The 26,406-nt window shown below is 35.2% G+C and overlaps 1 protein-coding gene across 4 annotated transcripts in view; it reads left to right on the top strand.

The window, feature by feature from the left end:
* ARHGAP32 (Rho GTPase activating protein 32) overlaps window positions 1-26,406 on the top strand; it is a 320,326-nt gene that overhangs the window by 250,093 nt on the left and 43,827 nt on the right. For 2 of the 4 annotated variants that reach the window (XM_046685165.1, XM_046685164.1), the window contains exon 10: window positions 3,298-3,379. In XM_046685165.1, coding sequence (XP_046541121.1) covers window positions 3,298-3,379 — 82 coding nt within the window. Of the gene's footprint in view, window positions 1-2,466; window positions 2,489-3,297; window positions 3,380-14,723; window positions 15,013-26,406 lie in introns of those variants that run through there. The other 2 variants (XM_046685166.1, XM_046685167.1) reach the window with 2 other exon arrangements.

Raw genomic sequence — 26,406 nt, 5'->3', positions numbered from 1 at the left:
AAATAATTATTTTACCGTTATCTATGCTTATGTACTGTGTTGTATAAATATTACGTGACAGGCGACTCAGCATCTCTTTTCAACTCTGTATTGAGTTGTGTCATGTTGGTGCCTGGAAACCAGTGATGGTGGACCTATTTACACCATGGACACTGGCAAACATAAATCAAGGCCTTTCCCCTGAAGAGCCAGTTGTTACACATTACCCAACACATTGTGGGATGTAATAGCATCTTTGGCTTTTTCTCAGTTTATCTCAAAGACTTGTGGGAAGAGTACCAAATTGAAGATTCTCTCTTCCTGTAAGCCCATCCCTAAGTGTTCCTGCCTTATCTTTACATTGTTCTTTTCCTTCTGTTACTATGTTTTTATTACCTACTCCTTTACCCCTGAGGGCCCTAGATGCTGGTCTTTTCTCTGTCTTCCATCTTCTTCCTAGAGTTGAATGTCATTTTGACCCCTGCCAATATGCCCAATTCCCCTCACCCTTCCCAGCCATATAAATTAAAACGTTAGAAATTGCTGCCACTGCAGAAAAAAATAATATATGAATCAGGACGATATAGTTCATAGATCATATTGAGAGTTCCAGTAACTTTTAATTGACATTTTGAGTTTATCAGGATTGTTTATATTTGGTAAATATTACATTAAGTATGCATCAGAAAAGTATAAATATGCATTAACTATATTTTTACGGTTAGTTACATTTTGTGTATATTTTCAACAAAACACAGGTTCATTTTTTTGTGGAAATTGTATAATCAAGAAATAGAATCTGTTTGCCTTTCACAAATTTATGGAATCAACTCTTAAATAAAAGACCCCTTAACAGTTAGGAGTACTTTTGCCTTCAAGAAACAGAAAAGTGGACAGAGAAGGTTACTGCTTGCTACTGTTGAGTCTGTGGCTTAATGATGTCAGGCAGAAGTCTCTAAGATTCTCCTTGCCTTTCTTTTGAGGTTGAATATGGCTACTGCAGATCAATCTTGATAACTGGTGTTCACAGCAGACAGAAGAGACTGAGTGGTAGCAGTAGAGCTGCATTTCCGTGTGCTGTGGCCACACCTGGATGCTAGGAGTCGGGGAAACTGAATATTTAGTGTAGCTAACATTTAGTAATATTACACTTTATAATAAAGGGAGACAAGTGAGCAGGAATTGGAGTTAGGCATTAGATGAACCTACTATAGACCTTTCCGTAGTACACAAGAGCATTTCTCCCATCTACCTAAACCTAATGTATTGAGACAAATTTAAAAGGTGAAAATGTAACTAATATGTATGATATAGTTCCCCAAAGAGGTTCATTAAGCTTTGTTCAGTCTTTGTGAAGAAGTGACGGAAAACTGGTTCTTATCTGCTGAAAGATATTCAAGTTTGGAAATTAGGCTGGCTGCTTTCACACGAAGTATTGAAATTGCTAATGTTATCCCCATTTTTACAATTTAAGAAACTGAGACAGATGTTAAGCAATTTTGTCTAGATCATAAAGCCTAGTAAATGGGTGGGCCAAGTTTAGAACTTGGTCTCTTTTTCTATAGCAAATTGCAGAAAATGTTTAAATTGAGATGAATTAGAACTTTATGGAAAGAATGATATTTGATAGTGAGGAAACTTAAGTATACACATGCAAAAGATGCTAAGTAGTAGGCATCATATCCATGTAATGGAGGAGCTGGAGCCCTCTAGGTCTCTAGCAGCCAACATACTGGGATAATAATAGGTAACATTTTACGGTGCTTATCATAAGCATTTTGCTTATATTGATCCATTTAATTTTCATAAGAACCTTTATGAGCTAGGTAGTATTATTTTGTTTAGAAGAAGAAATGGAAACAGAGAGGCTAGTTTACAAACCTCATCTAGGATGTGGCAGACCTAGGATTGAACCCAGGCGCTCTACTCTTGAGGCCACACTGTTAACCAATACACCATATACCCTCTCATAAGAACTGATTTGTGTAAGAGAGAATGAGCAGGACTTTTCAAGTTGATTCTTACCTGGCTCTAACCAATCTTAGAAGAATTTCTATTTGTTCAGTAAAATAGGACGTTGAGTAAAATATGGCATGGAATTTCACCCATAAAACAAATACTTAAAGTATCATTTTGCAAGGCAGTGCATATGGACTTTAAGAATCCCAAATTCAGATCTTCCAAAAAAAACTGATAATTTTTAATAACCCCTTTTCAGCTCATGATAACTGGTTACATCTTCATACTTTTGAGAAATACCATAGAATATCGATCCAGAAATTGAAATAAGAATGCAGCAAATGAGTATGTGAAAATAATCCCACACAGATGGAATTGTGCAGCTCAGAACTTCAAGATGAATCACACTCTTGGAAGACCATTCCATTCTTCCCCAGAGTCTGTCAACAGAGGGATGTACAAAGTGATGTAGTTTTCATGTTTCTGCTTTAACATCTGCTACATGGCAGCTCGATTATATTCCTATCTAAGAAAACATCTATAAATATTGGTAAAGATTTCCTTTTTACTTTTGTTTCCAAGCTGTTTATCTCTGTATTTATTCCATTAGCTACACAGTATCTCTGGGTGATCTGGAGTTCAGAATTTTCCAGCACACCTTCTTAGGATTCTTCCTAATGCCACGAGCAATTCTGCTACCAGGTCACAGTGGTGTGTTTTTCAAAGCTAGAGTCTGTCACCACTGCTGAGATTGGCTGTTTTCTTCTTTCTTGCTTTCCTACTTATCCACACGCTACTAACTCTTTAACAACAGTAAATATGAGGATTTTAAATGAGCAGTTGTTTCACCAATTTCTTTTAGTTTTGTTATTTTTCACGAAACCTGTGGGAAAATGAAGAGAAAATTCACAAAAAATTTGCATGTGGCTTAGTGTTGATTTTTAAAAAATCATAGAGAAGATAATAAATATAAAAATTGGCAGTGGGGATGTCAACACAACTAGATTGAAATTTCAGCAAAGTAAGTTATTAAGTGATAAAAATTATATCTATTGCATGCATAGCTTGGTATCAGACTAAATATTTTAATTGGTGTAAAAAGTTTGGGAAATTAAAAGCTAAAACTCAAAAAGCAAGCTTAGATATTTGGACAAATAAAACACATAACTCTATACACCATAGCAACAGATTGTCTTATTATTTGTTTGTGTAATTGGCATCATCTGTTATTTAGAGTCTTGGAATAACAGAATCATTTGGGAGGGACTATAGAGCACATTACTGGAATTGAATTGGCAGTGTTCACACGCTGGTCTGTTCTTGGTGTAGAATCCTCTCTTTGCTGCTTTTCTTCCTCAGGTGGGGCTCTTCCCTGGACACTGTGTTGAGTTAATTAATCAGAAAATTCCCCAGTCAGTGACCAACTCAGTGCCAAAACCAGGTGAGTACAGTTTTTCATTGGTGTGGTTATTTTATCAACTGCTTAAAGATACAAGTTTTCTTTTCAGTCGAACACATAGTTTGTTTTGCTCTTCTTTGCATTTATTGACATAGTTATGCATTCTTAATTTTATGTGGTTTTGATTTTTAATATATTCTTATTTCTCTGCTGATCATTTCACAAAGATTTGCATGCATTCAAAATTTTAAGCAATTTTAAAGAACTACTTGCTCCATTAAGTTTTGTCATTATTTGTTTTTACAATTAAATAGTAGAAATATAGCTTATTAATGAATAAAATGATAAATGAATATAACAGATTTAAAGAAGTGACCTGGAGATAGTATGATTAGTTGAAAATTAATAGATGATGGGAATGTGTATTTTATCAGTGCTTCTGAGCATCAAAACTATTTTAAACAGCATTTCTTATTACTTATATAGTATATTTGCAGTGCTGTGTAAATGTGTGGAGTATTTTACAAATAAGTAAAACAATGTTACAGGGGTTAAGAATCTAGCAAATGGAAATTTTTGTTTTATTGGGGTCATTTAATCTGGGCAAATTCTACAGAATACCTCGTCTGGAACTTTTTAATGTGATATAAATTTTTAAAAAGAAACTGAAAACAACGACTAAACGATTTTGGAGGGAAGAGGAAGTAATTAAATTTATTTATCCTAGTTTGTATTACATCCCCTCCGCCCTTCCCTCTAATCCCCCAATAAAAGAAAAAGAAAACATTTCTGGGCCTCAGAATTTATTTGGACTGTTTTCTTTAAAGTATTTTCTAACCTTAGGACTTCTGTGTAAGAATTAGGGAAAAAAAAGTGTATTCTTTCTTTGTTTAGTATTTTCCCACCTCTGCCCCAAAGCATACATCAAACCATCTTTGCTTACAGTTTTTAGGTAAAAGTAAAGGGTAATAGTCCCTTTCAAAGCTTATTTCTTCATAGAGGGTTAGAGAGTCAGTGTTCCAGTTTTTCTTGTAGGAATTTTTAAATTTCAGACAGACTGCTTTTATTGTTGAGTAGAGAAAAATACTTCAGAACAGTGTTCTCTGCAGTTCTGCTTAAGCCAGGATTCTCAGTCTCTTTTCAAGGAATTTTTATCCTCTGTTAAATCCCCCTTCTTTGGGTACACTTACTAAAAAAGACTAATCAGTGGGTACTTGCTCAGTAAACGTTCTTTAGTGGTTGTGATGACTGTAGGATTGTTACCTTTTTTAAAATATGGCATCAGTAACTTAAATAAAATCCCATACCCATTAGCAGACCCTGCTCCAACCCTTCCAGGCCCCCCCAGCCCTGAGCAACTACTAATCTACTTTTCCATCTCTCTAGATTTCCCTATTCTGGACATTTCACATAAAGCATACAATATGTCATCTTTTGTGATTGGCTTGTTTCACTTAGCATAATATTTTCAAGGTTCATCCATGCATCAGTACTTCATTTTTTTTACAGCTAAATAATATTTCGCTATATGGATATACCTTATTTATCCACTCATTTTGGTTTGTTTCCATTTTTGGCTATTATGAATAATGCTGCTGTGAACATTCATGTACAAGTTTTTGTGGATATGTGTTTTCATCTCTTCAGTATGTATCTAGGAGTAGAATTATTGAGTCAAATAGCAACTTTCTGTTTAACCTTTTGAGGAACTACCAGACGGCTTACAAAGTAGCTGCGCCATTTTACAATACCACCAGCAGTAGGTGAGAGGGCCAGTTGCTCCAGATCCTTGTTTCTGCTTTTTTGATTATTACCATCTTAGTGGGTATGAAGTGGTATATCTTTGTGATTTTGCTTTGCGTTTCCCTGATGACCAATGATATTGAGCATCTTTTTTATGTACTTATTACCTGTTTGTCTATCTTTGGAGAAATGTCTATTCAGATCTTTTTTTAATTAGGTTGTCTTTTTATTACCAAGCTGTAGGTGTTCTTTATGTATTCTAGGTGCAAGTTCTTTTTCAGGTAATATGATTTGCAAATATTTTCTCACATTCTGTGGGTTGTCTTTCTCTTTCTTAATAGTGTCCATTGAAGCAATAAAAATTTTTAATTTTGATGAAGTTCACTTTATTCTTTTCTTTTGTTGCTTATGCTTTTTGTGTCTTATCTAAGAAGGCTTTGCCTAACGCAAGGTCAAAGCTTTACTCTTTTATTTTCTTCTAAGAAGTTTATAGTTTTATATCTTGTATTTTAGTTTATGATCCATTTTGAGTTAAATTTTTGTGTATGGTATCAAGTTTAACTCCATTGGATATCTAGTTGTCCCAGCACTATTTGTGAAAAGATTAATCCTTCCCCATTGAATTATCTTGACTTCCTTATAGACAATCACTTGACCTTGGACATGACTATATTTCTGGACTTTCAATTCTATTCCATTGATTTTTATGTCTGTTTTTATGCCAGTGCCACCCTGTGTTGATCACCACTGCTTTGTGGTAAATTTTGCAGTTGGGAAGGCCTCTGACTTCTTTTTCAGGATTGATTTGGCTTTTCTGGGTCCTTTGCAATTCCATATGAATTTTAGAATCAGCTTGTCAATTTCTGCAGAGAAGTTAGCTGAGATTCTAAAAGAGGCTGTATTGAATCTATATATCAATTTGGGAAGTATTACCATCTTACTAATATTTATTAAGTCTTCCAATCCATGAAAATAGCATGTTTTTCCATTTATTTATAGCTTCTTTAATTTCATTCAGCATTCTGTAGTTTTCAGAGTATAAGTTTTGCATTTCTTTTAAATTTATTCTTTTCTTTTTGATACTCTTGTAAATGGAGTTGTTTTCTTAAATTCTTTTTCTTGTTGTTCATTGCATTGCGTAGAAATACAATTAACTTTTGTATGTTAATGTTGCATCCTAAAACGTTGATGAAATGTTTATTAGTTTCAGTGGGTTTTTAGTGGATTCGTTGGGAAATTCTGTATACAAGATCATGTCATCTGTTAACAGATATTTTTGCTTCTCCTTTCCAATCTGGATTTTTTTTTTCCTTGCCCAATTGCCCTGGCAAGAACCTCTAATACAATGCCGAATAGAAGTTTCCAGAAGAGACATCCTTGTCTTGTTCCTGATCTTAGGAGAAAGCATCTAGTAATTCACCATTAAGCAAGATGTTAGCTGTGGGGTTTTCATAGATGCCTTTTATCAGATTGAGGCAGTACCTTCAATTCTTAGTTTATTAAATGATTTTATTGCTAAAGAGTGTTGGATTTTGTCAAATACTTTTTATCCATCTATTGAGATGATCATGAGTTTTTGTAGTCACTATTTTGAAGTTATTAAAATTCAATATAAAAAACTTAGTGTGATTTCTTGTGCATTACTTTTATGCATTTCTGTTATATAAGCTTAACTTTTATTAGTTATTAAGCCTCATCTTTGATAATTTTGCCTCAGATATTCTGTAAACTGAGTTTTAAAAAATTAGCTTAATATTGGTATTAAACTGTATCAAACAAATACTTTCTCGCATTTTGAATGTGAAAGTGACATTTCTAATAGTGATAACCTCCAGAAACTTTTAAAACTTGAGAAAGTTAATCAGTTATTGATAGTTCTGGAAAATAGATTTCTATAAAGAGACCTATATGGCATTGTTAATTCTAAAGCAGTAATGGCGTAGAATGACAGCACACCTTCAAAAGTTAAAATGTTATCTTTTGGGAGCTGCATTGCAGAGTTGGCGTATTAGAATGTGTATTCTTAATACATTTTGAAAAGGATGATGAGAATTCTTTCCGCCTCAGGTTTGTTTCACACTTTAAAATTGTCTTTGCCTACAGTATAAACAACTTGAATGTTCTATTTATTTTTAACATTGCCATCTGTCACTGTTAGATGCCAAATCGGAAAGATGCAGCTATACTTTGAGACTGAAATTTAAAGCTCCCTATGGTGTTACACAACAAGAGCAATAGGAAAAATTTTCCCTTTGGAATTCTTCTTAATGTTCTCACTGTGTTGAATTATTTGTGTATATGAAAATAAAATTAATGAGTCACTATGTCCTGACCAAGATAGCAGGTATCCATGGTGCCTTATGGAAAAGAAGAGGTGTCTGTGTGTGTGTGTGTGTGTGTGTGTGCGTGAGAGAGAGAGAGAGAGAGAGAGAAAGAGAGAGAAAAGAAGAGGAAGAAAGGTAGAAACTTGTCCATAAGAAATTGGTGTTTAGTTCAATCACCACAGATTATGGTTTGATGGGAGAAGATGAGATTGAGGTGGGAGGAAGAGGAAGGGAAAGCACATGTGGTTTTCTTTGTGTTTATTCTGCTTGGAGTTTATTAAGCAGCTGGATCTGTTTATTGCTGTCTTTCTTCAAGTTTGTTAAATGTTCTCTGCTATTATCTCTCCAAATATTTCTCTTATGCAGTTCTCTCTCCCTCCTTTCCTTTACACCTCAGTTACACTCTTTGATATTGTCTTACACGTCCTCTCCTTTCAGTTTGGATACTTTCTATTGGCCTATCTTAAAGTTCACTGGTCCTTCCCTCTGGATAGGCCTCTCTTATGTCCTTCTAATAAATTCTTCAGTTCTCAAATCATTTATTTCATTTCTACGATCAACATTTGGTCTTTTTTATAATTTCCATGATGGAATTCCCCATCTTCCCAAGTTATCCATCTTTTCCTGAAGAAGGAAAGAAAGGGGTGGGGGGAGGGAGGGAGAGGGAGGCATGAACTTATAAAAATGAGGGACTAAGGAATTTAAATACCTTCCCCCTGAGAACAAATTAGAAAATTTGGACAGAAGTATAAAAATATATCTTTAGAGCACTGGAGAGTTAATAAGGCAGTAAATAGTGACAGCTAAGATTGAGCAGAAAAAGGAAATCCAGAAAAGCGACCTCGGTATATGGAGACGTTATTCCTCTAGGGGATCTGCTGGTGGAGTAGAGAAAGTCACAGTGCCAGGGGAACAGCAGCTGCAGTTCAGAACCTGATAGGGTAGAGTTGCTGATAAATGCCCCAAGCTTTGAATTGGGATTTTTATGGAAATTTGCAACTGATTATAAAATTTGTATGGAAATGCAGAGCCAGAAATACTCAAGACAATTTTGAAGGACAAATAAAATAGGAAACTTAGTATATAGATACCAAGATTTATTGTTAAAGCTTCACTAATTAAGATACTGGTATTGATGCAAGGATAGACAAATCAGTGAAACAGAATAGAGTCCAGAAACAATCTGTTTATATAGATACTTGATTTATGACAAAGGTGGCACTGCAGAGCATTGTCAAAAGGACAGTCATTTAAAGAAATGCTCCTAGGTGACCTGGAAAAATACATATATGTATATCTCATCCTTGTTTAACACCCAATACACAAAATCCTTTCCAGGAAAATTATAGATCCGTATGTGAAAGATAAAACAGTAAAAACTTGTAGAAGAATGCAACCACCCCAATAAAATAGATATTTTGTGGCAAGAGATTTAATGCAGATATTTTATTTGATTTATATACCTGTGTGAAAAGCAGCACAGTTAAAGAAATGAGAGCATTCACTTCAACCTTGGGTTTTAATCCGTATGCCTTATTTACTGTCTGTGCACATCATTTGGCTTCTCTGATATTTCATTTCCTTATCTAAAAAGTAAGGCAAGATTCTCTTGAAGATTAGGCATAAGGCATTTAAAGCCCCTGGATTCCTAATAAATGTCAGCTGTTATTATTTATTGATTTATGTTTATCTACTATGTTATGTCATTTACATTCAAGGGTGTCAGAGATTACATCTATTCAGTTTAGGTAGATACTTATTTAATATGTTATTTGTTAGTACAAATCTGTGTGTCAGTATGTCACAGTATACCACTGAAACAAATGAATTACAGGACTTTTCATGGGACTGTGGTGGGGGAGCCTCTTTGGATGGTCACTGGAGTAGAGTTTGTGTCATAAATTTTTGTCTTCTTTTTGATGGTAGATGACTTTTTTTGGTTAACAGACATAGAAGTAGCTGAGGCTTTCATTTTTCAGGAAGACTTAGTAATTAGATGTAACGTTGATGAAATCCTTATATTAAGAAGTAGTTTATAAGGTAACAGATTAGCCTGAATTTGTACCATACTTTTGAAATAAAAAAATTCTTTGTAGTGTTCTTTTAGGAAGCTGATCCTCTAGTATCTTGCTTTTTTTGTTGTTTTTCTTGCAATTTGGCCTAATTTTAGGTTTTTATCATTTATTTTCATTTATTTGCTTCTGGATTGTTTCTGTTTTCTTTTTTTGAGTTTCCAGCACTTTGCTCTTCTGTAACTGTCCTTCTTTCTTTCTTTTTCTTTTTTTTAAAGATTGGCATGTGAGCTAACAACTGTTGCCAATCTTCTTTTTTTTTTCCTTGCTTTTTTCTCCCCAAATCCTCTCCATACATAGTTGTATATTTTTAGTTGTGGGTCCTTCTAGTTGAGGCATGTGGGATGCCACCTCAACGTGGCCTGATGGGTGGTGCCATGTCCGCGCCCAGGATCCGAATCCTGGGCTGCTGAAGTAGAGTGTGAGAACTTAACCACAGGGCCAGCCCCTGTAACTGTCTTTCTTTACATGTCACTTTGGTATGAAGTGACCAGACATTCTGTAGCAAATAAAATAGTTCCAGGTTTTTACTTATCCTGTGTGGAATGTTGTATTGAATATTCTTCCCATTGAACATATGTTTGCTTATATTCTGGAGGCTGATACTTTAAGAATTAGATGTTAAAATCAGTGCCTTAGAAATCATTGATATAAGATTCAAAGGAATACTAAAATACTAGAATGCCTAGAGAAGTTTTCTCTCTGAATACATCACAAGGGGTAGATCAAGACAATATTTTCTCACTCTGAATCAAGGCAAAACAGTTAGAATACATACTTGTAATGTGCTTTAGGAATTCTTGTATTTCCATTATTTAAGTTGGAGTTTGGCTCTCAATAGAACCCTGTGAGGTATTGGGGATAGGGACTGTATTTCTGTCCCCTGACAACACCCCTTTTGTAACAAATGGAGCACCTGAGACTCAGAAATGTTAAATGACTTGCCTGAGGTTTCACAAGTTGGAATTCTAGAAATCTTCTGATGTCTAAGAGTACTCATAGCCAACAGTTATGTGGTCCTTACTGTGTGTCAGGCAGTGGACCAAGTACTTTACATAGATTAACTCATTTGTGATTAATTAACTCAAGACCCAGAATTCTTCCCACCAAGGAACAGTGAATAAAGTTTATTGTTCTCTCTCTCAAAACAAATATTTATTTAATGTCTTTTACTTTTATTATAACAGGAGTAAATAAAAATGTGTTTGGATTTCCACAAGGCCTATGTGAACAGAACAGAAAGGAGGGCGAAAGATGGGTTAAACAGCAAGTGATGAGACGTGCTTATGGGAACCTGCTAAATTTGCAAATTGTGTTTCAGCTGGCATCCTCTCTAATGTCTCTAATTAATTCAAGAAGTATCTTTCAATCTTTCCTCATTGTGTATAAACCATGACTGCAGACTCTGTTTTATTATGGCATTTCCAGCATCCTCCTTTTCCATTCTCCTGGTTTTTCTCCTTGTGCTCTCTACTGGGCTCTCCTTCTCTCTTCTCTGAACACATCATGTGGTTTCGTAGCTTTCCCTCTGCTTCTCCTGTTCCTACAGGCTGAAGTGCCCTCCTCTCTGTTTTGTCCAGGGGCACCTCCTTGTATTTCAGGACTCAGGCTGTCATCTGCTTCGTCCGTGAAAGCCTCCCTGACCGTCTTTCTCTAGCCCTCTCCTCTTTACCCCGGTCAGATCTAGTCGCAGCTGTTTCACTTGCTCACGTAAATCAGTCTCCTCACAAGTGATGAGTATGTATCATTCATCTTTATCTGCCCCACAGGATATATGTACAGTGGATGCACAATTAATACATGTTTGCTGTATCCTAATATTTACTACTAAAATAAATTTTCAGAATACAACTTTTGTTTAACTTCGGTGATTTCCCTCTGTGCCATAATTATATACAAAATCTTTAGCCTAGAATTGAAGGTGCTCCATAAATACTGGAACTAACTTATCTTTGTAACTTATTTTTTGCTTTTTTGTATCTATAGTCGGTAAAACGTTTCCTTCATTTGCTCTCACTATACGTTGGGTTTCCCCACTTCCCTTGCCTGTGATCTTTCTCCTGCTGGAAGTGGCTTACTGTGTCCTTTACAAAGACTCCTTAGGCGACTGCAAACTTGAATGTGCATTCAGTTGACCTAATATCATTAAAAACTATAGATCAGGATTCAGTAGGTCTAGGGTGGGGCCTGATGGTCTGCTTTTCTAATAAACCCCCATATAATTGCACAATACTGGTCCTAAGACTGTGAATAACAGGACTACATTTCAGCCTAGTAGCTATTGTGTGTGTCACTCGTTTGGAAATAGTGTATGGCAGTGAGTTATCTTATTTTGAATTTGATACTTCATTTTTGTGTGTGTCTTTTTTCCTCACATAGATTGTTTTGCTAATTATAAACGTGAATAATTTCCACTATAGTTATCAAAAATATTTCCTAAATTCTCATATGCCCTGTAGCCAGTACTATGGGTAGGCCCCTAATCAGTCTTCTCCTTGCCCTAAGTAAAGCAACTTTTCCATTTTTGGTCACTTTCAGTGTTCAGTGATCAGAAATTAATTTAGTGTTGGACCTGTCCCAGTGGCGCAATGGTTAAGTTCACACGTTCCGCTTCTCAGCAGCCCGGGGTTTGCTGGTTCAGATCCCCAGTACGGACATGGCACCGCTTGGCAAGCCATGCTGTGGTAGGCGTCCCACATATAAAGTAGAGGAAGATGGGCACAATGTTAGCTCAGGGCCAGTCTTCCTCAGCAAAAAGCTCAGGGCTAATCTTCCTCAAAAAAAAAAAAGAAAAGAAAAGAAATTAATTGAGTGCATACTAACTACTAGGGCTAGAACAGTGAACACAACAGACAGAAATATTGTCGTTTTGCTGTTTGTATTCAAGTATGATGAGAGGGAGATAAAAAAGGTAAACAAATGTAGAAGGTATAGTATGATAAGTGCTTTTGAGACAAAAAAACCTAGAAGCAGGGTACAGGCCTTAGAAAGTGTTGGGATGTGCTTCTTGTTGGATTATAATTTCAAAAGAGGGTAGAGTGGTCAGGGAAGGGCTCATCAGAAGGTTACTTTTGAGCAGAGACCTGAAGGAGATGAGGAGGGGAGATAGGTACATCCCTGGGGGGAGAGCTTTCCAGAGAGGGAACTACAAGTATAAGGAACTGAGCTGAATATCTCTGTGGCTCATGAAAGGATCAGCAGGAAGGCCAGTTTGGCTAGAGCATGAATGAAGACATGAGATGAAGTCTAGAGGTGAAAGGGGATCAGATTCTCTGGGGACTGGGTGCCGCTGTGCGGATTTTGGCTTTCATTTAAAATGAATGGGAAGCATTAGAAGGTTTTGGATAGAGTTGTTTGATCTGCAGGATCACTTTGGTTGCTGTTTTAAGGCTAGGAGAGGACATGGTGGAAGAAGAGAGACTGGCAGTGGCTTTTGGAATGGGCCTGGCAAGAGATGATGGTGGCCTGGACCAGGATAGTTGCTGGAAAAGTGGTGAGAGGTGATCTGACTCGGGATATATTTTTGGCCATGAGGCTGGCAGAATTTGGAGACATACTGTGTGAAGGGTTTGAATAGTTAGGTAGTTTTTATAATAGAACGACTGGAATGTAGCCATTGCCTTTCCAGTGAATTCTCTTGTTGCTCCTACCACCCGTACAAATACATCTCAGTCCTTCACAGGACAGCCTCCAAACATTTTGTGAAATACAAGAGAAAAATGACCTCTCCTGTGCCATAAGCAGTCAGAAGACAAAGCATAATGCTTTTCTGTCAGCCATGTTTTTTTAACTTTTTATTTTGAAATAATTGTAATCTCTTAGTCTAATCTCAGTTGAGACTATTCCTCTCTGTGCTTAAATGTTAAGTAATGTGAGGGGCTTATGAGTTGTACTAACTGTTCCCAGAATAGCTTTTTCTACAGCATGGACTTCTTCCCCCCCGCTTCTTTCTCTTGTTCTTTCCTGTCTTCCCTTTGTCCTCCCTTGCTGTGTTTAGTACTAACCAGGGAAAGGGTGGGAGGAGGGGTGTTTTTAGTTTAAATTTAAAGAAAAGAAAGGTAGCTTTGCCTTCTTCATTAGAAATAAACTTTAAGAGCCTCATTTCCTATTCAGCAAAATCCATAAATCCACAGCTGTTCTTCCACTGGTAGAAATTAACATGTTTTGTTCCTGCCACAGATTGGAGTTCTCTGTGGTCTTTCATATTTTGAAATCACATCAGTTCATTGTTTTTCTTATTGTGGCTTACTATTTATCAACAATTTTATATTCAGAGCCAACTTCAGAGAGGAAGGAAAGAATAAAGTTAATCAGTAGCAGATTTTTTTTATGATAAATACTCCTTGGTATCTTGAATCCGACAGTTCCTACTTGTGTGACCTTGACAACTGCTTCACCCCTCTGACTTGGTTTCCTCATCTCTAAGATGGGATAATTTAGAATCAAGAATCAACTTCATAGGATTATAATGAAGAATATCTGCAAAGTACTTAGAATCATGGCTGGCACACAGTAACTTTTTAATCTCTTCCAATTAATTTATTTCTTCAAATAATTCTGATTGGATTAACACAGTGCGGTACTGTTTTTTAGTATAAATATTGAATCTCTTTAATATTCATGTAAATAGAGTTCATATCTAACCCTTGGACAGTGTGTAAAGGAGGAGGTCATACTCAGGGGAAATTGTTTAATTCTGGATTTTCAATTCTGAAAAAATTTAAAAGAATTTTTTTCCTCTCATAGATGCTTACTAGATTATTGTCTCAGAGTTTTTCCACATAGATGCAGTATAAATTGATACTTTTTTATTTTTACATGTTGGTAGAGTAACAATCACAGCTCAGTATCAGCAAAGATATTAAAAGGTATGTTTTCTTAGCCTGTTGCTGCTAGCTTAATAATTCAGCCTTTACTGGCAATACTTCCTGCTTGATCAGTTACTTTTCTTATTTTATTTGGGCCTTAAGTCCCATCTTTTCATTGGATACACTGCCTCCCATCTAGATAGCAAATATTAACAACCGAATAGTAAGTAACTTTTTAAAAGATTAAAGACATAATTAAATGCTAATTTCGTGCTGGTGTTTTCTGAGCAGGAAATGCTCACCTGTGAAGTTGGTGGGTGGAGCTATGCTGGTGAAGCCTGTTCTGCAACTGTGGGTTTGGCTGGGGCGTGTTTGTGGTGCTGCAGAGTGGGACTGCCGAGAGAGCAGGATTAAGCTCCTGAAGGCGAGAGCTTTCAGAGCTCCTGCATGCACACAGAAACCGGCTCAGCTTGATTTAGGGACCAAAAACCGGCCACAAAACCTCGGCTGAAAGAGGGGCCTGAAGCAGAGCTGGGACCCAAGAGTGTGGCGAGGTTTGACTTGAAGTTACCCGGTGGTGGGCGAGGCCTGAGCCCGTGTGACGGGGACTCTTTCTGTGCGCTTCCGTGTGGAATGCAGAGCTGTTGTCTCCTGTTGAATCTACTGCTAAATATAGACATTTGGAATAATTTTAAGTATTGATTTTAAAACCTGTGCCACAGCAAGAGGTAAGGAAATCTCAATCAATTATTCAAATGTTTGACTCCAACAACATTCAGAATATTTCACTGAGACTATTTTTACGTTATATTTAGGCACGTTTCCTTGGTTGCTTTTAGCTGAATGGTTAATTATTTAATATCCGGAAATTGAATAATTGAGCTTTCATATTTCTCATATTTGTAGAGAGAGGATCATCTTTTGAAGTAGATTGTACCACATAGGTATTACTTTCTTGTCAGTTTTAGGAAATAGCTAATTGTCTATTTCAAATCAGTTTATTTCTTTATGTTTTCTAGACCTTAAAGTACAAAAGTTTTCCTGATTAAAAGAACATACCTTTCTTTCATAAGCAACCAGTTCATATCATATTTTTAAAATTTTTTCCTAGTGGGTTAATAATATTTCAATTATTGGCTAGTGGAAAATAGGCAGCATTGATTTATGAAAAGCAATTTGGTAGACTGTATCAAGAGGCCGTTCAAATGAGCATAAGGAGGTAACTCTTCTGCCCTTTACCTTCAAGTATTCTGTGTTGTTTTACTCATTGGCATTAGAGTAACCATCTCCATAAAATATTTATATTAACTGCTTTTCCTTTTTCAGAGATTTTTTACCACTAGGGTATATTTCTATGGTGCTTCTTTAAGACCTTGGTGATAAATGCTTTTCATTAAGATAACATGGAGACCAGAATTTTCTCTGAAACATAGATCAGCCCTGTTAAGAAGTTGAATGTTTTTCTTTTCAGGAATGTTCTACTACTGTTTAATCGATATCAATATTTTGATTTTCAAAACCATTTATAAATGAGGAATTTCAGAATTTAGAGCTCTTTTTCATTGTCAATTTTTTAGAAAACATCTGTTGCTCATATGATAATGGTTTGAGACCATAGCTTCTCTTTTTTAAAGTATTGTGTAGTACTGTATGGTATTCAGTAGAAGAGAGCAGAGTTCTGAAGTTTCTTACGTTAAGTTTACGTTTAAGACACTCAGAGGAGGAAGAAGTAGAAAGGGATCCCATGTTTGTGTGCACGCTTCCTGAGCGATCTCAGCCCTGAGTTTAGGAGATACAAACAGATTCGCTTAACCCTAGTTTGGAAAGCTGACTCAGGTTCTAGTTAGCCCTGGACCGTTGATGATTCTGAAAGTTTTCAGACATAAGGTAAAGAGAAATTACAGTAGTAAAAATAGCTCCTGTTTATGGACAGTAACTGAGTTAAGTGCTTGGCATATGTAATGTCATGTAAGCATCATAGTAAACCTGAGAGACAAGTGTTATTATTGTTACTCTCCTTGTGTGTTTGAGGGAATTGAGACCTAAATAGGTAATTTGCTCAAGATTTTGCAAGCAGAGAAGTGATTAGAGAGTGGATTCAAACCCTCAGGTCTATCTGATTCCATGTTCTTACTCCCTGTGCTAAAGGTCAGGTCTTTTTGTAGGGTAGGCTTCTAAGACTTTTCCCTTTAAATAGAGTCCTCATCAGTGCTGTGCTCTCCAAATATAGAACCTTTGCCCTGTAGGTCCTGCAAAGAAAGGAAAAGAAAAAAAAAACAACCCACAAAAACCACCTATAACACCTATATCACTGTTCCACACCAAACTTCATAGCTTAATAAAGTGAGGAAGATTATATGACATCAAAGTGAATAAGATTACATTTTAAACTAATCAAAAACGAAAAAATAATTTCAGGAAGATAGAGTTTTTACACTATTAAGCTTTAAGGGTCTAAATATTTAGATTTCTATAACTGTATGAAGTATTTTTGATAGTCTTCTTACCTTTGATGTTACTGAATTCCTAAGAATATGTAGTTATTATACTTTAATTTTTATGAGAGAATATGTAAGTAAATGTCCTTCTGAAATAGTACTAGTTTTTAAGCTTCATATCAAATAGCACTGGTTCATCCTGGAAAAGTGGAGCCCATATTGTTTTAAAATCCTAAGCAGCCATGCTTCTTTGGCCCATATACTGTGTCCCATCCTAGTGTCAGAATCCTTTACTGTCAGAAATTTAAATCCAGCTCATGTTTCTGCCTACTCTCCTCTGCTAAAATGCAAATCTTTTTGTTCTGTATTTAGAAATGAAATTAGTCACATTCTTTTATATAATAACTGAGATGGTAAAGTCACGAAGTTAAAAACATTCTTTTTACTTTTTTTGTACAGAGTTGAGGAACAAAACCGGTTAATCACATTTATTGTTTTAATTTGTAATTTAAGTTTTTAAATAAAAATCAGTATCAATTTTAGCAAGAAAATTGTATGGCTTATTTATATCACCTTAAAATCACATAAGCTAAATTTGAACCTTCTTTAATGTTTATTACTGAAATTTGTAGCTCCTGGAAGAGTAAATGTATAATGTAATGTATAATGTAAATAATAAATGTGTTGTTCTAACCTGATGACCATTTTCCCACAGGAGCTTTGATTTTTAGAGATCTAATACTTCATGCCCTTTCTCTGCTGCAACTGGAAGAGCACTAGCATGATGTTGCTTTGGTTTCATTCTTAACCCTGAAAAAGAGATACCTTTTTAGTTAAATAGCCAAATATTTTAGTTAACCACAGGCATGCCATTCCACATAAGAGTTGTGCTGGATATTCTGAAGAAGCAGTTTATGGCCTGTTTTCTACTTCTCTTTTTCCAAGGGAATTGTTCTCTCTTCTGTGTCTGAAAGGTTCTTCTCTAAAACTTACTACAGATTTATTTTCTAGATCCCTAGTGTCATCCATTTGCGTTTCAGTCAGTAATACCCTTTGAAATGCCTCCTCTTCTCTCTCATAAGTGAAAGCCTATTTGACTTATGTAACTGTTAGTAGCTTTTCAGTTTTTCAATCAAGAGCCATTACTGTCAGTGCTGTTTTTAATTTAGCATTGCATGTACATGACATTTCTCAAATACCTGGCTTCCTCCCTTTGAGGTTGGAATGTACAAATATCAAAACTGTTACACTCGTCTACATTCCAGAACGTCATCCCTGGGCTAGTCCCAGATATTTTCTCTGTGGTAGTCCCTTGCAGCTGTTACATACATCAGTTAGAGAACTATGTTTTTTTTCTCACTTCCAAAATGTTTATGCTATATTGATCAAAATGCTTCTGTTTCTTGTTCCACAGTAGCTTCAACGGTTAGTAAGATTTAATACTCAAATTTATCTAAAAATTTTCTTGGGCATCTGCTTTGGAGGAAAGGGGAATGAGATCCAAGCCTGACACTGGTGTATTCCTGCTTGAAAAATTAGAAGTAAACTCAGTAGTTCCTAGAGAGACAGTGAGGATTTTGCGTTTTGAGTATCAACCTGGTAGAGTATAAGTTTTCAGAAGTTCAGAACCTGTAGACAATATTTACCTTCTTTTCTCTTATTACAGTGAGTTCCTGAAACATAGTTAAAAAATTAATCTTTCTAATGCTACTCAGCCATAAAAAAGGATAAAATTGTCCCATTCACAACAACATCGATGGACCTTGAGGGAATTATGTTAAGTGTAATAAGCCAGATAGAGAAAGACAATCTCTGTATGACTCCACTCATATGTGGAAGTTAAACATGAGGACAAAGAGGACAGATTAGTGGCTACCAGGGGAAGGGTGGGGTGGGGGTGGGCACAAAGGGTGAAGGGGTGCACCTACAATATGACTGACAGACAATAATGTACAACTGAAATTTCACAAGGTTGTAAACTGTCATAATCTCAATAAAAAGTTAAAAACATTAATCTTTCCAAAGTATATGGCATTTTGTAGTAAAAACAGTATTATAAATGGCCATCGTACTGTTCACCAAGGACTTGTTAGCAAATAAATCAAAGAAATAAACAAGAGTATATCATATGGCATGATCAACAACTGTGAATGTCTTTAACAATTAAAGACAGTACAGTTATGCATCAACTCTTGGCAATATTTATAAGCAGGTTGTGTAAGTTAGTTATATAAGTACTCCTTATTACTAGTCTATATTTTCATGGAGAAAAATAAATAAAATGATTAATTTAATTGCAATTAATTTACCTTAAAAAGTGCTAAGGCTAATATACTGTACATAAAATGATAACTTGAACAATGGTCTTTCTATCTTAAATTTTTATACCAGCCTTTTCTGAGATCATTTAGAAAGCCTAATTTATTTTTTTAACACGGCTTTCCAGTGAAGTTTTATATGATGTCCTTTTTTCCTCCTGATAACTTTTCCTAAAGCAAAGACATTTTTCACAGACTTTAGAGCTTAGTATGCTGTTCCAACTCTGTCCTTCCTTAGAGTATTTCATGATTTCTCAGCTATTTTCACTGAAATCTAAAATTCATAAATGGCGTGATTAAACTTCTCATTTTTCATATTATTAAGCCAAGATTTAAACTGGTTAATTACCTTGTCTAAAATCTTAAAGCAAGTTATTGGCAGCATCAGGACTAAAGCCGTTATCTCCACATCCTTGGTCCAGTCTGTTTTCACTTGCTCGTGCCTGGTCAGTAATAAGCATGATTGGATGGATGACCTTCTTCGGACTGTTTTATTATTGGAAAGGCATACAAGCTTTCAATTACCAGCCATTGGTTCAAGTGGTATTTCTAAATCTTCAAATAGAATTGCTGACATTTTATGCTTACTGAATATTTTTACTGCATTCAAAAACTATATATTTAGATATTATAGGATAGCAGCAAATAAACTAAAGAAAAGGAATTGAAATGTGTTAGGTCTTGATAATTAGAGCTGGATACATAGAAGAGAGGAAGGTATAAAATGTCATTATTCTGATAGCTCTTATTACATGTAAAAGTCATTACATAACGTAATGAGAAATGAGTTAGATTTTATTTAATATACTTGTTCTTCTGACATAAACTGTTAAGGAGAAAATTCTAGTCATCAGATACCGGCTTATATTGTGAGTTGAAGTCATGTAGAGTATGATGCTGACACAGACCAAGTTTCAGCTGCTAACACATGTGAAGCCCTGACCCACATAAGCCCTCAGTAGTGCTAGCTGTGCGCTAATTATTGTTAGGAGAGTACTGTGGTTTCTAGATTTTCCATCACTTTTTGTTGGATAACTGGTTTAGGATTCAATTTTTCTTTTTCTTCCTAATACCTTTGTAGGATTGGGAACAGGCTAGTGGGCAGAACCAGAGAGAGGGCAGATCTAACAGAAGATTTACAGAGATAAAAATAGAGTCAGTAAAGAATTTCTTAGGCATGTGCTTACTCCTTCAAATAAAAACTTTGAGTTTGGTTTGCAAGAAACTTCTTCACTCTGATTTGGATTTTTTGTAAGACCAAAAAGCATATTATCAAAATTATTCATGTGTATTTTCAGATATTGACTTAAAGAGCTTCCTTTACATCGTTATTCATCCTAAGGTGGTATTTATAGCAAAGCTCTTTTATACTATGAAAAAGGAAAAGTTGCAGAGGTTCTATATTTGAGTTACTAGAAAAAATGTTTTTAGTTCAGTTTAATTAATGTTTTAGTCTCCTATTAGAATCTTGCTCAACTATCTAGAAAATTTTCTTTAAAATGTTGTAGAGTTATTACTCTAGTGAATCACAGCTTAATTTCTGAGTCCATTTATTTTCAAATAAAAGCTTTACTGGTTTAGTTTAATTGATATTCTCAAAGCTAGAAACTAAATAAGAATTACATCACATTTTCCCCAGCATCAGTGCTGACTAAACTTGTTCAAAAGCTTTATTTCTCTGTTGCCGAAAGATCCTTTCAGGAAATATGACAATGCTTGCTAAAAAGAAGTTATAATTTTTGCATCTCTTGTCAATATACCTTTTAATAAACTTGAAAATACTTAGTAACACAGTTCACTTCGGCTATTTACTTAAGACTGTAAATGTACATCTATGTCATATTTCTTTGCTGCTATTGAAGGCATCAGCAACCTATTACAGTTTTTCTGTCCTTAGAATTCTTTGTCTACACTGGCACTCTTAGGGAGTTCTTTTATATTTGTGTTCCTTTACTGAAAATCACTTCTAATATGTCTACAGTATTCCTCTGTTTATTACACTTTCAAAGAGGGAACTTCACCACGGCTTGAGGCTTTAGTTCTTTTAAATTGCTGCTTACCCAAGTCTCTAGCACTCATTTACATCCTTGCAAAGGATACAGGGGAAGTAAGCGCAAAGGGGACTCATCATGTAGAAGCAAGACTTTTAAAAGTGGCTATAAATTTAGTTTGCCACATTCAAAGTTTAAAAATTAAACAAGGCAGACTAAATGATCATCTTAAAAGACGTAGAGAAATCATTTGTTCATTTGATATATCTTAGCAATTAGGAATAGGGAATTTAATCTATTTAAGGTTTCTGTGTAAAAACCTCAAGAAAATTTTATTCTTAATGGTGAGACATAAGAAACAATCTGTTTAAGGTCAGGAACAAGATAATCATTTATTGGAGGGTCACTGAAATTAGACAAAGAGAAGTAAAAGGATTATAAAGGAAGGATAAAATCTGTATTCTTTGCACGCTTATTTAATACAACAATCCTGTTAGGTGGTTACTATTTTTAACTTCTTCACAGATGAGGAAAATGAAGTACTGAGAGTTGGGTGCCTTGTCCAGACTTATCAGCTAGAAGTCACAGAGGCGTGATTGGAATCCTGGCCATCGGACACAGCATACTAATTAATTCCATTTCTATATGCCAGTGTTAATGATTGGAAAATGTAATTTATAAAGTAGTACTATTTACAATAGCAACAAAAGTTATAAAGTTCCTAAGAATAACGAAAGTATACAAGACCTTTATGGAAAAAGATTAGAAAAATTTATTGAAGGACGTAAAAGAATCTTAACTACATGGAGAGATATACTGTGCTCATGGACGGGAAGAGTCAATATCATAAAGAAGTCAGTTCTCTGAAAGAATCCAAAATAATCTATAATTCAATGCAGCTTCAGTCAGATTCCCAAAAGTGTTTTTTCCTCCTCTAATTTGACAGGCTGATTCTAAAATTCATATGAAAGAGTAAAGGGCTGAAAATCTAAAGACAGTTTTGAAGAATAAGTGGAGGGACTCATGTTTCTAGATATTAAGACTTGTAAAGTGCTAGAAATGAAGAAAGTGAGGTGTTGATGGAGAGACAGACTGACAGAATTGAGACAACTCAGAAACAGACCCCTCACACACTATTAGAATCAATCTTACAAACCAGTAGAGAAAGGATTATTCAGTAAAAGATGACGAAATAATTGATTATGCGTAGACAAAGAAGTAATATGATTATATCTCTACCTCACCCCAAATACACAAGAAAGTTCAAAGTGAATTAAAAAGTGAAGAAATTTTAGGAAAAATAAGATTTAGAAGAAACAGGACAATCTGTTTATGACTTAGGGTAAGGAAAGATTATCTTTTTAAAACTGTATTGAGGTCATAATAGCTTATAACATTATGAAATTTCACTTGTACATTATTATTTGTCAGTCACCATGGATATGTTCCCCTTTACCCCTTATGCCCACCCAAGCCCCTTCCCCTCTTGTAACCACTAATCTATTCTCTTTGTCCGTGTGTTGATTTTTCTTCCACATATGAGTGAAGTCATACAGTGTTGGTCTTTCTCTGTCTGACATTTCACTTAACATAATACTCTCAAGTTCCATACATGTTGTTGCAAAAGGGATGATTTTGTCTTTTTTATGGCTGAGTAGTATTCCATCGTGTGTGTGTGTGTGTGTGTGTGTGTGTGTGTATACACTGTTTCCCATAGTAGCTGCACCAGTTTACATTCCCACCAGCAGTGTATGAGGGTTACCTTTTCTCCACAACCTCTCCAGCATTTCTTGTTTTTTCATAATGATGATTATAGCCATTCTAACAGGTTAAGGTGATATCTCATTTGTAGTTTTGATTTACATTTCTCTAATAATTAGTGATTTTGAACATCTTTTCATGTGCCTGTTGGCCATCTGTATATCTTCTTTGGAAAAATGTCTGTTCATATCCTCTGCCCATTTTTTGATGAGGTTGTTTGGTTTTTTTGTTGTTGAGATATATAAGTTCTTTATATATTTTGGAGATTAACCCCTTGTTGGATATATGATTTGCAAATATTTTTTCCCAGTTGGTGGGTTGTCTTTTCATTTTGTTCCTGGTTTCCTTTGCTTGGCAGAAGCTCTTTAGTCTGATGAAGTCCCATTTGTTTATTTTTTCTTTTGTTTCCCTTGCCTGAAAAGACATGGTATTCAACAAGATCCTTCTACGATCAGTGTCAAAGAGTGTACTGCCTATATTTTCTTCTAGAAATTTTATGTTTTCATATCTTACTTTCAAGTCTTTAGTCCATTTTGAGTTAATTTTTGTATATTGCCAAAGATAATGGTCTACTTTCATTCTTTTGCACGTGGCTGTCCAGTTTTCCCAACATCATTTAATGAACAGACTTTCTTTTCTCTGTTGTATGTTCTTAACTCCTTTGTCAAAGATTAGCTGTCCGTGGATGTGTGATTTTATTTCTGGGCTTGCTGTTCTGTTCCATTGATCTGTGTGTCTGTTTCTGTACCAGTACCATGCTGTTTTGATTACTATAGCTTTGTAGTCTACTTTGAAGACAGGGATTGTGATGCCTCTAGCTTTGTTCTTTTTCCTCAGGATTGCTTTAGCTATTCAGAGTCTTTTGTTACCCCATAAGAATTTTAGGATTCCTTGTTCTATTTCTGTGAAGAATGTCACCAAGATTCTGATTGAGATTGCATTGAATCTCTGGATAGCTTTAGGTAGTATGGACATTTTAACTATGTTTATTCTTCCAATCCACATGCACGGAATATCTTTCCATTTTGTTATATCATAATCAATTTCTTTCAATAATGTCTTATAGTTTTCATTGTATAGGTCTTTCACCTCCTTAATTACATTGATTCCTGGATATTTTATTCTTTTTGTTGTGATTTTAAGTGGAATTGTATTCTGAAGTTCTCTTTCCGTTAGTTCATTATTAGAGTGTAGAAATACAACTGATTTTTGTAAGTTGATTTTGTACCCTGCAACTTTGCTGTAGTTGTTAATTATTTCTAATAGTTTTCTGATGGATTCTTTAGGGTTTTCTATATATGAAATCATGATATCTACAAACAGCGAGTTTGACTTCTTCCTTACCATTTTGGATACCTTTTCTTTCTTTTTCTTGTGTAATTGCTCTGGCCCAAATATCCAGTACCATGTTAAATATAAGTGGGGAGAGTGGTCACCCTTGTCTTATTCCTGGTCTCAGAGGGATGGCTTTCAGTTTTACCCCATTTAGTATTTTGGCTTTGGATTTGTCATATATGGCCTTTATTATGTTGAGATACTTTCCTGCTATGCCTATTTTATTGAGAGTTTTTATCATAAATCAGTGTTGGATCTTGTCAAATGCCTTCTCTGCATCTGTTGAGATGATCGTGTGGTTTTTATTCCTTGTTGTTTTAATGTGGTGTCCAACATTGATTGATTTGTGGATGTTGAACCATCCCTGTGTCCTTGGAATAAATCCCACTTGATCATGGTGTATGATCCTTTTAATGTATTGCTGTATTCTGTTTGCCAATATTTTGTTGAGGATTTTTGCATCTATGTTCATCAGCTATATTGGCCTGTAATTTTCCTTCTTTGTGTTGTCCTTATCTGGCTTTGGGATCAGGGTGATGTTGGCCTCGTAGAATGTGTTAGGAAGTCTTCCATCCTCTTCAGTTTTTTTGAATAGTTTGAGAAAGACAGGTACTAAATCTTCTTTGCATGTTTGGTAGAATTCTCCACAGAAGACATCTGGTCCTGGACTTTTATTTTTTGGGGGGTTTTTGATTACTGTTTCAATCTCTTTACTTGTGATTGCTCTATTCAGATTCTCTATTTCTTCTTGATTCAGTTTTGGGAGGTTGTATGAGTCTATGAAATTATCTATTTCTTCCAGATTGTCCAATTTGTTAACATATTGTTGTTTTTGTATTTCTGTGGCATCCATTGTAATTTCTCCGCTAGGAAAGATACCTTAAAGCATGAAAACCATACATAAAGACATTTAAAAATTTGTACAATAAAAGATCAGCCAAAGACTAGGAGAAGATGTTTGTAACGTATATACATGACAAAAGGATTCATTTCCAGATCATATAAAGAATTCTTGCCCATCAGTAAGAAAAATACAACGAATAGTAAAATGGACAAAAGTTATGAACAGTTACTCACTGAAAATGAAAACTAAATGGCCAGTCAACACAGGACACAATTCCTAATCTAATGAGTAAACACTGAAATGCACATTAAAGTGGAATAAAATTGCATACTAATCAGATCGGCAAAAATGAAGAAATCTGACAGAACTAAATAGAGCAAAGAAATGAAGAATGGGAACCTAAAAATACACTCTATGGTAGTGTGTATTGGTAAATCCTTTTAGAGAATGTTTTAGCAAAGTTGAAATGTGATCAAAAAGTAGCATATTCTACAACTCAAGTCCTAACACCTAAGCACTAGTGCCAGAGAGGTTCTCTCGCTTGTCCCAGGGAGACACTTAGGAGATTTCTCAGTGCAGTATGGACCATAATTACAAGAACCTGGAAACTCTCTACATGACGGGCAATGGGAGAATGGAAATATAAGTTGTGGTATATACTTATAAGGGAATGCTGTAATGTAGTTAAAATGCATGTACTGAGCCAGAAGTGCCACAGATAAATCTCAAAATATAATTTTGAAGAAGGTTTGATACAGTATCATTCCATTTCTATAAACTTTTAAAACATGCAAAATGATAATACATGTTGTTTATGGCTACATACACGTGGTTATAGTATAAAAACATGCATCAAAATGATAAGTACTAAGTTCAGGATAAAGGTTCTCTCTATAGGAGAATAGGATTGGGGGAGATGCACAGGGGTTCACCTATATCTTACTGCTTTATTTTTTTTAGTTTAAAAAAAGAGAAAATAAATCTGAGGAAATAATGTGGCAAAATGTTAAGATGTGAAAAAACTAGATGGTGGGTACATGGATGTTTGCATATTATTCTCTTAAACTTTTCTGTATAATCGAAGTTTTGAGTAATGTTTTGCGGTGAGTATGCCTACATAGGGTTCCAGTACTTCTATTGGTTCCTTAGTTCTGATTTCCCAGGGCAGTCATGATCCCACGCCTATCTCTCTGGTCTTGTTTTCCAATTAGTTTGTCCTGAAAACAGTCTCTGAAGACTTAGATTAGTACAAAGCTAAGCAAGCTTTAGGCCAATAGCCTTTTAATTAGTAATCAGGTTAAACCTAAGCTTAATACAATAGGCTTTTTGTCTCAGCAATTTTTTTCTTTTCTTAAAATTCACTTTTTAGATATTCTTTTGAAGAGCAGAATTTTTTAGAGCATTGTATTTAGGACAACTTTTTAGTCCGTGTATA

Source organism: Equus quagga, chromosome 14 (assembly GCF_021613505.1).
Source record: "Equus quagga isolate Etosha38 chromosome 14, UCLA_HA_Equagga_1.0, whole genome shotgun sequence".
In the NCBI taxonomy this organism is placed as follows: domain Eukaryota; kingdom Metazoa; phylum Chordata; class Mammalia; order Perissodactyla; family Equidae; genus Equus; species Equus quagga.
Note: the sequence above shows the minus strand (reverse complement) of the source record. Positions and strands in the feature narration are given on the sequence as shown.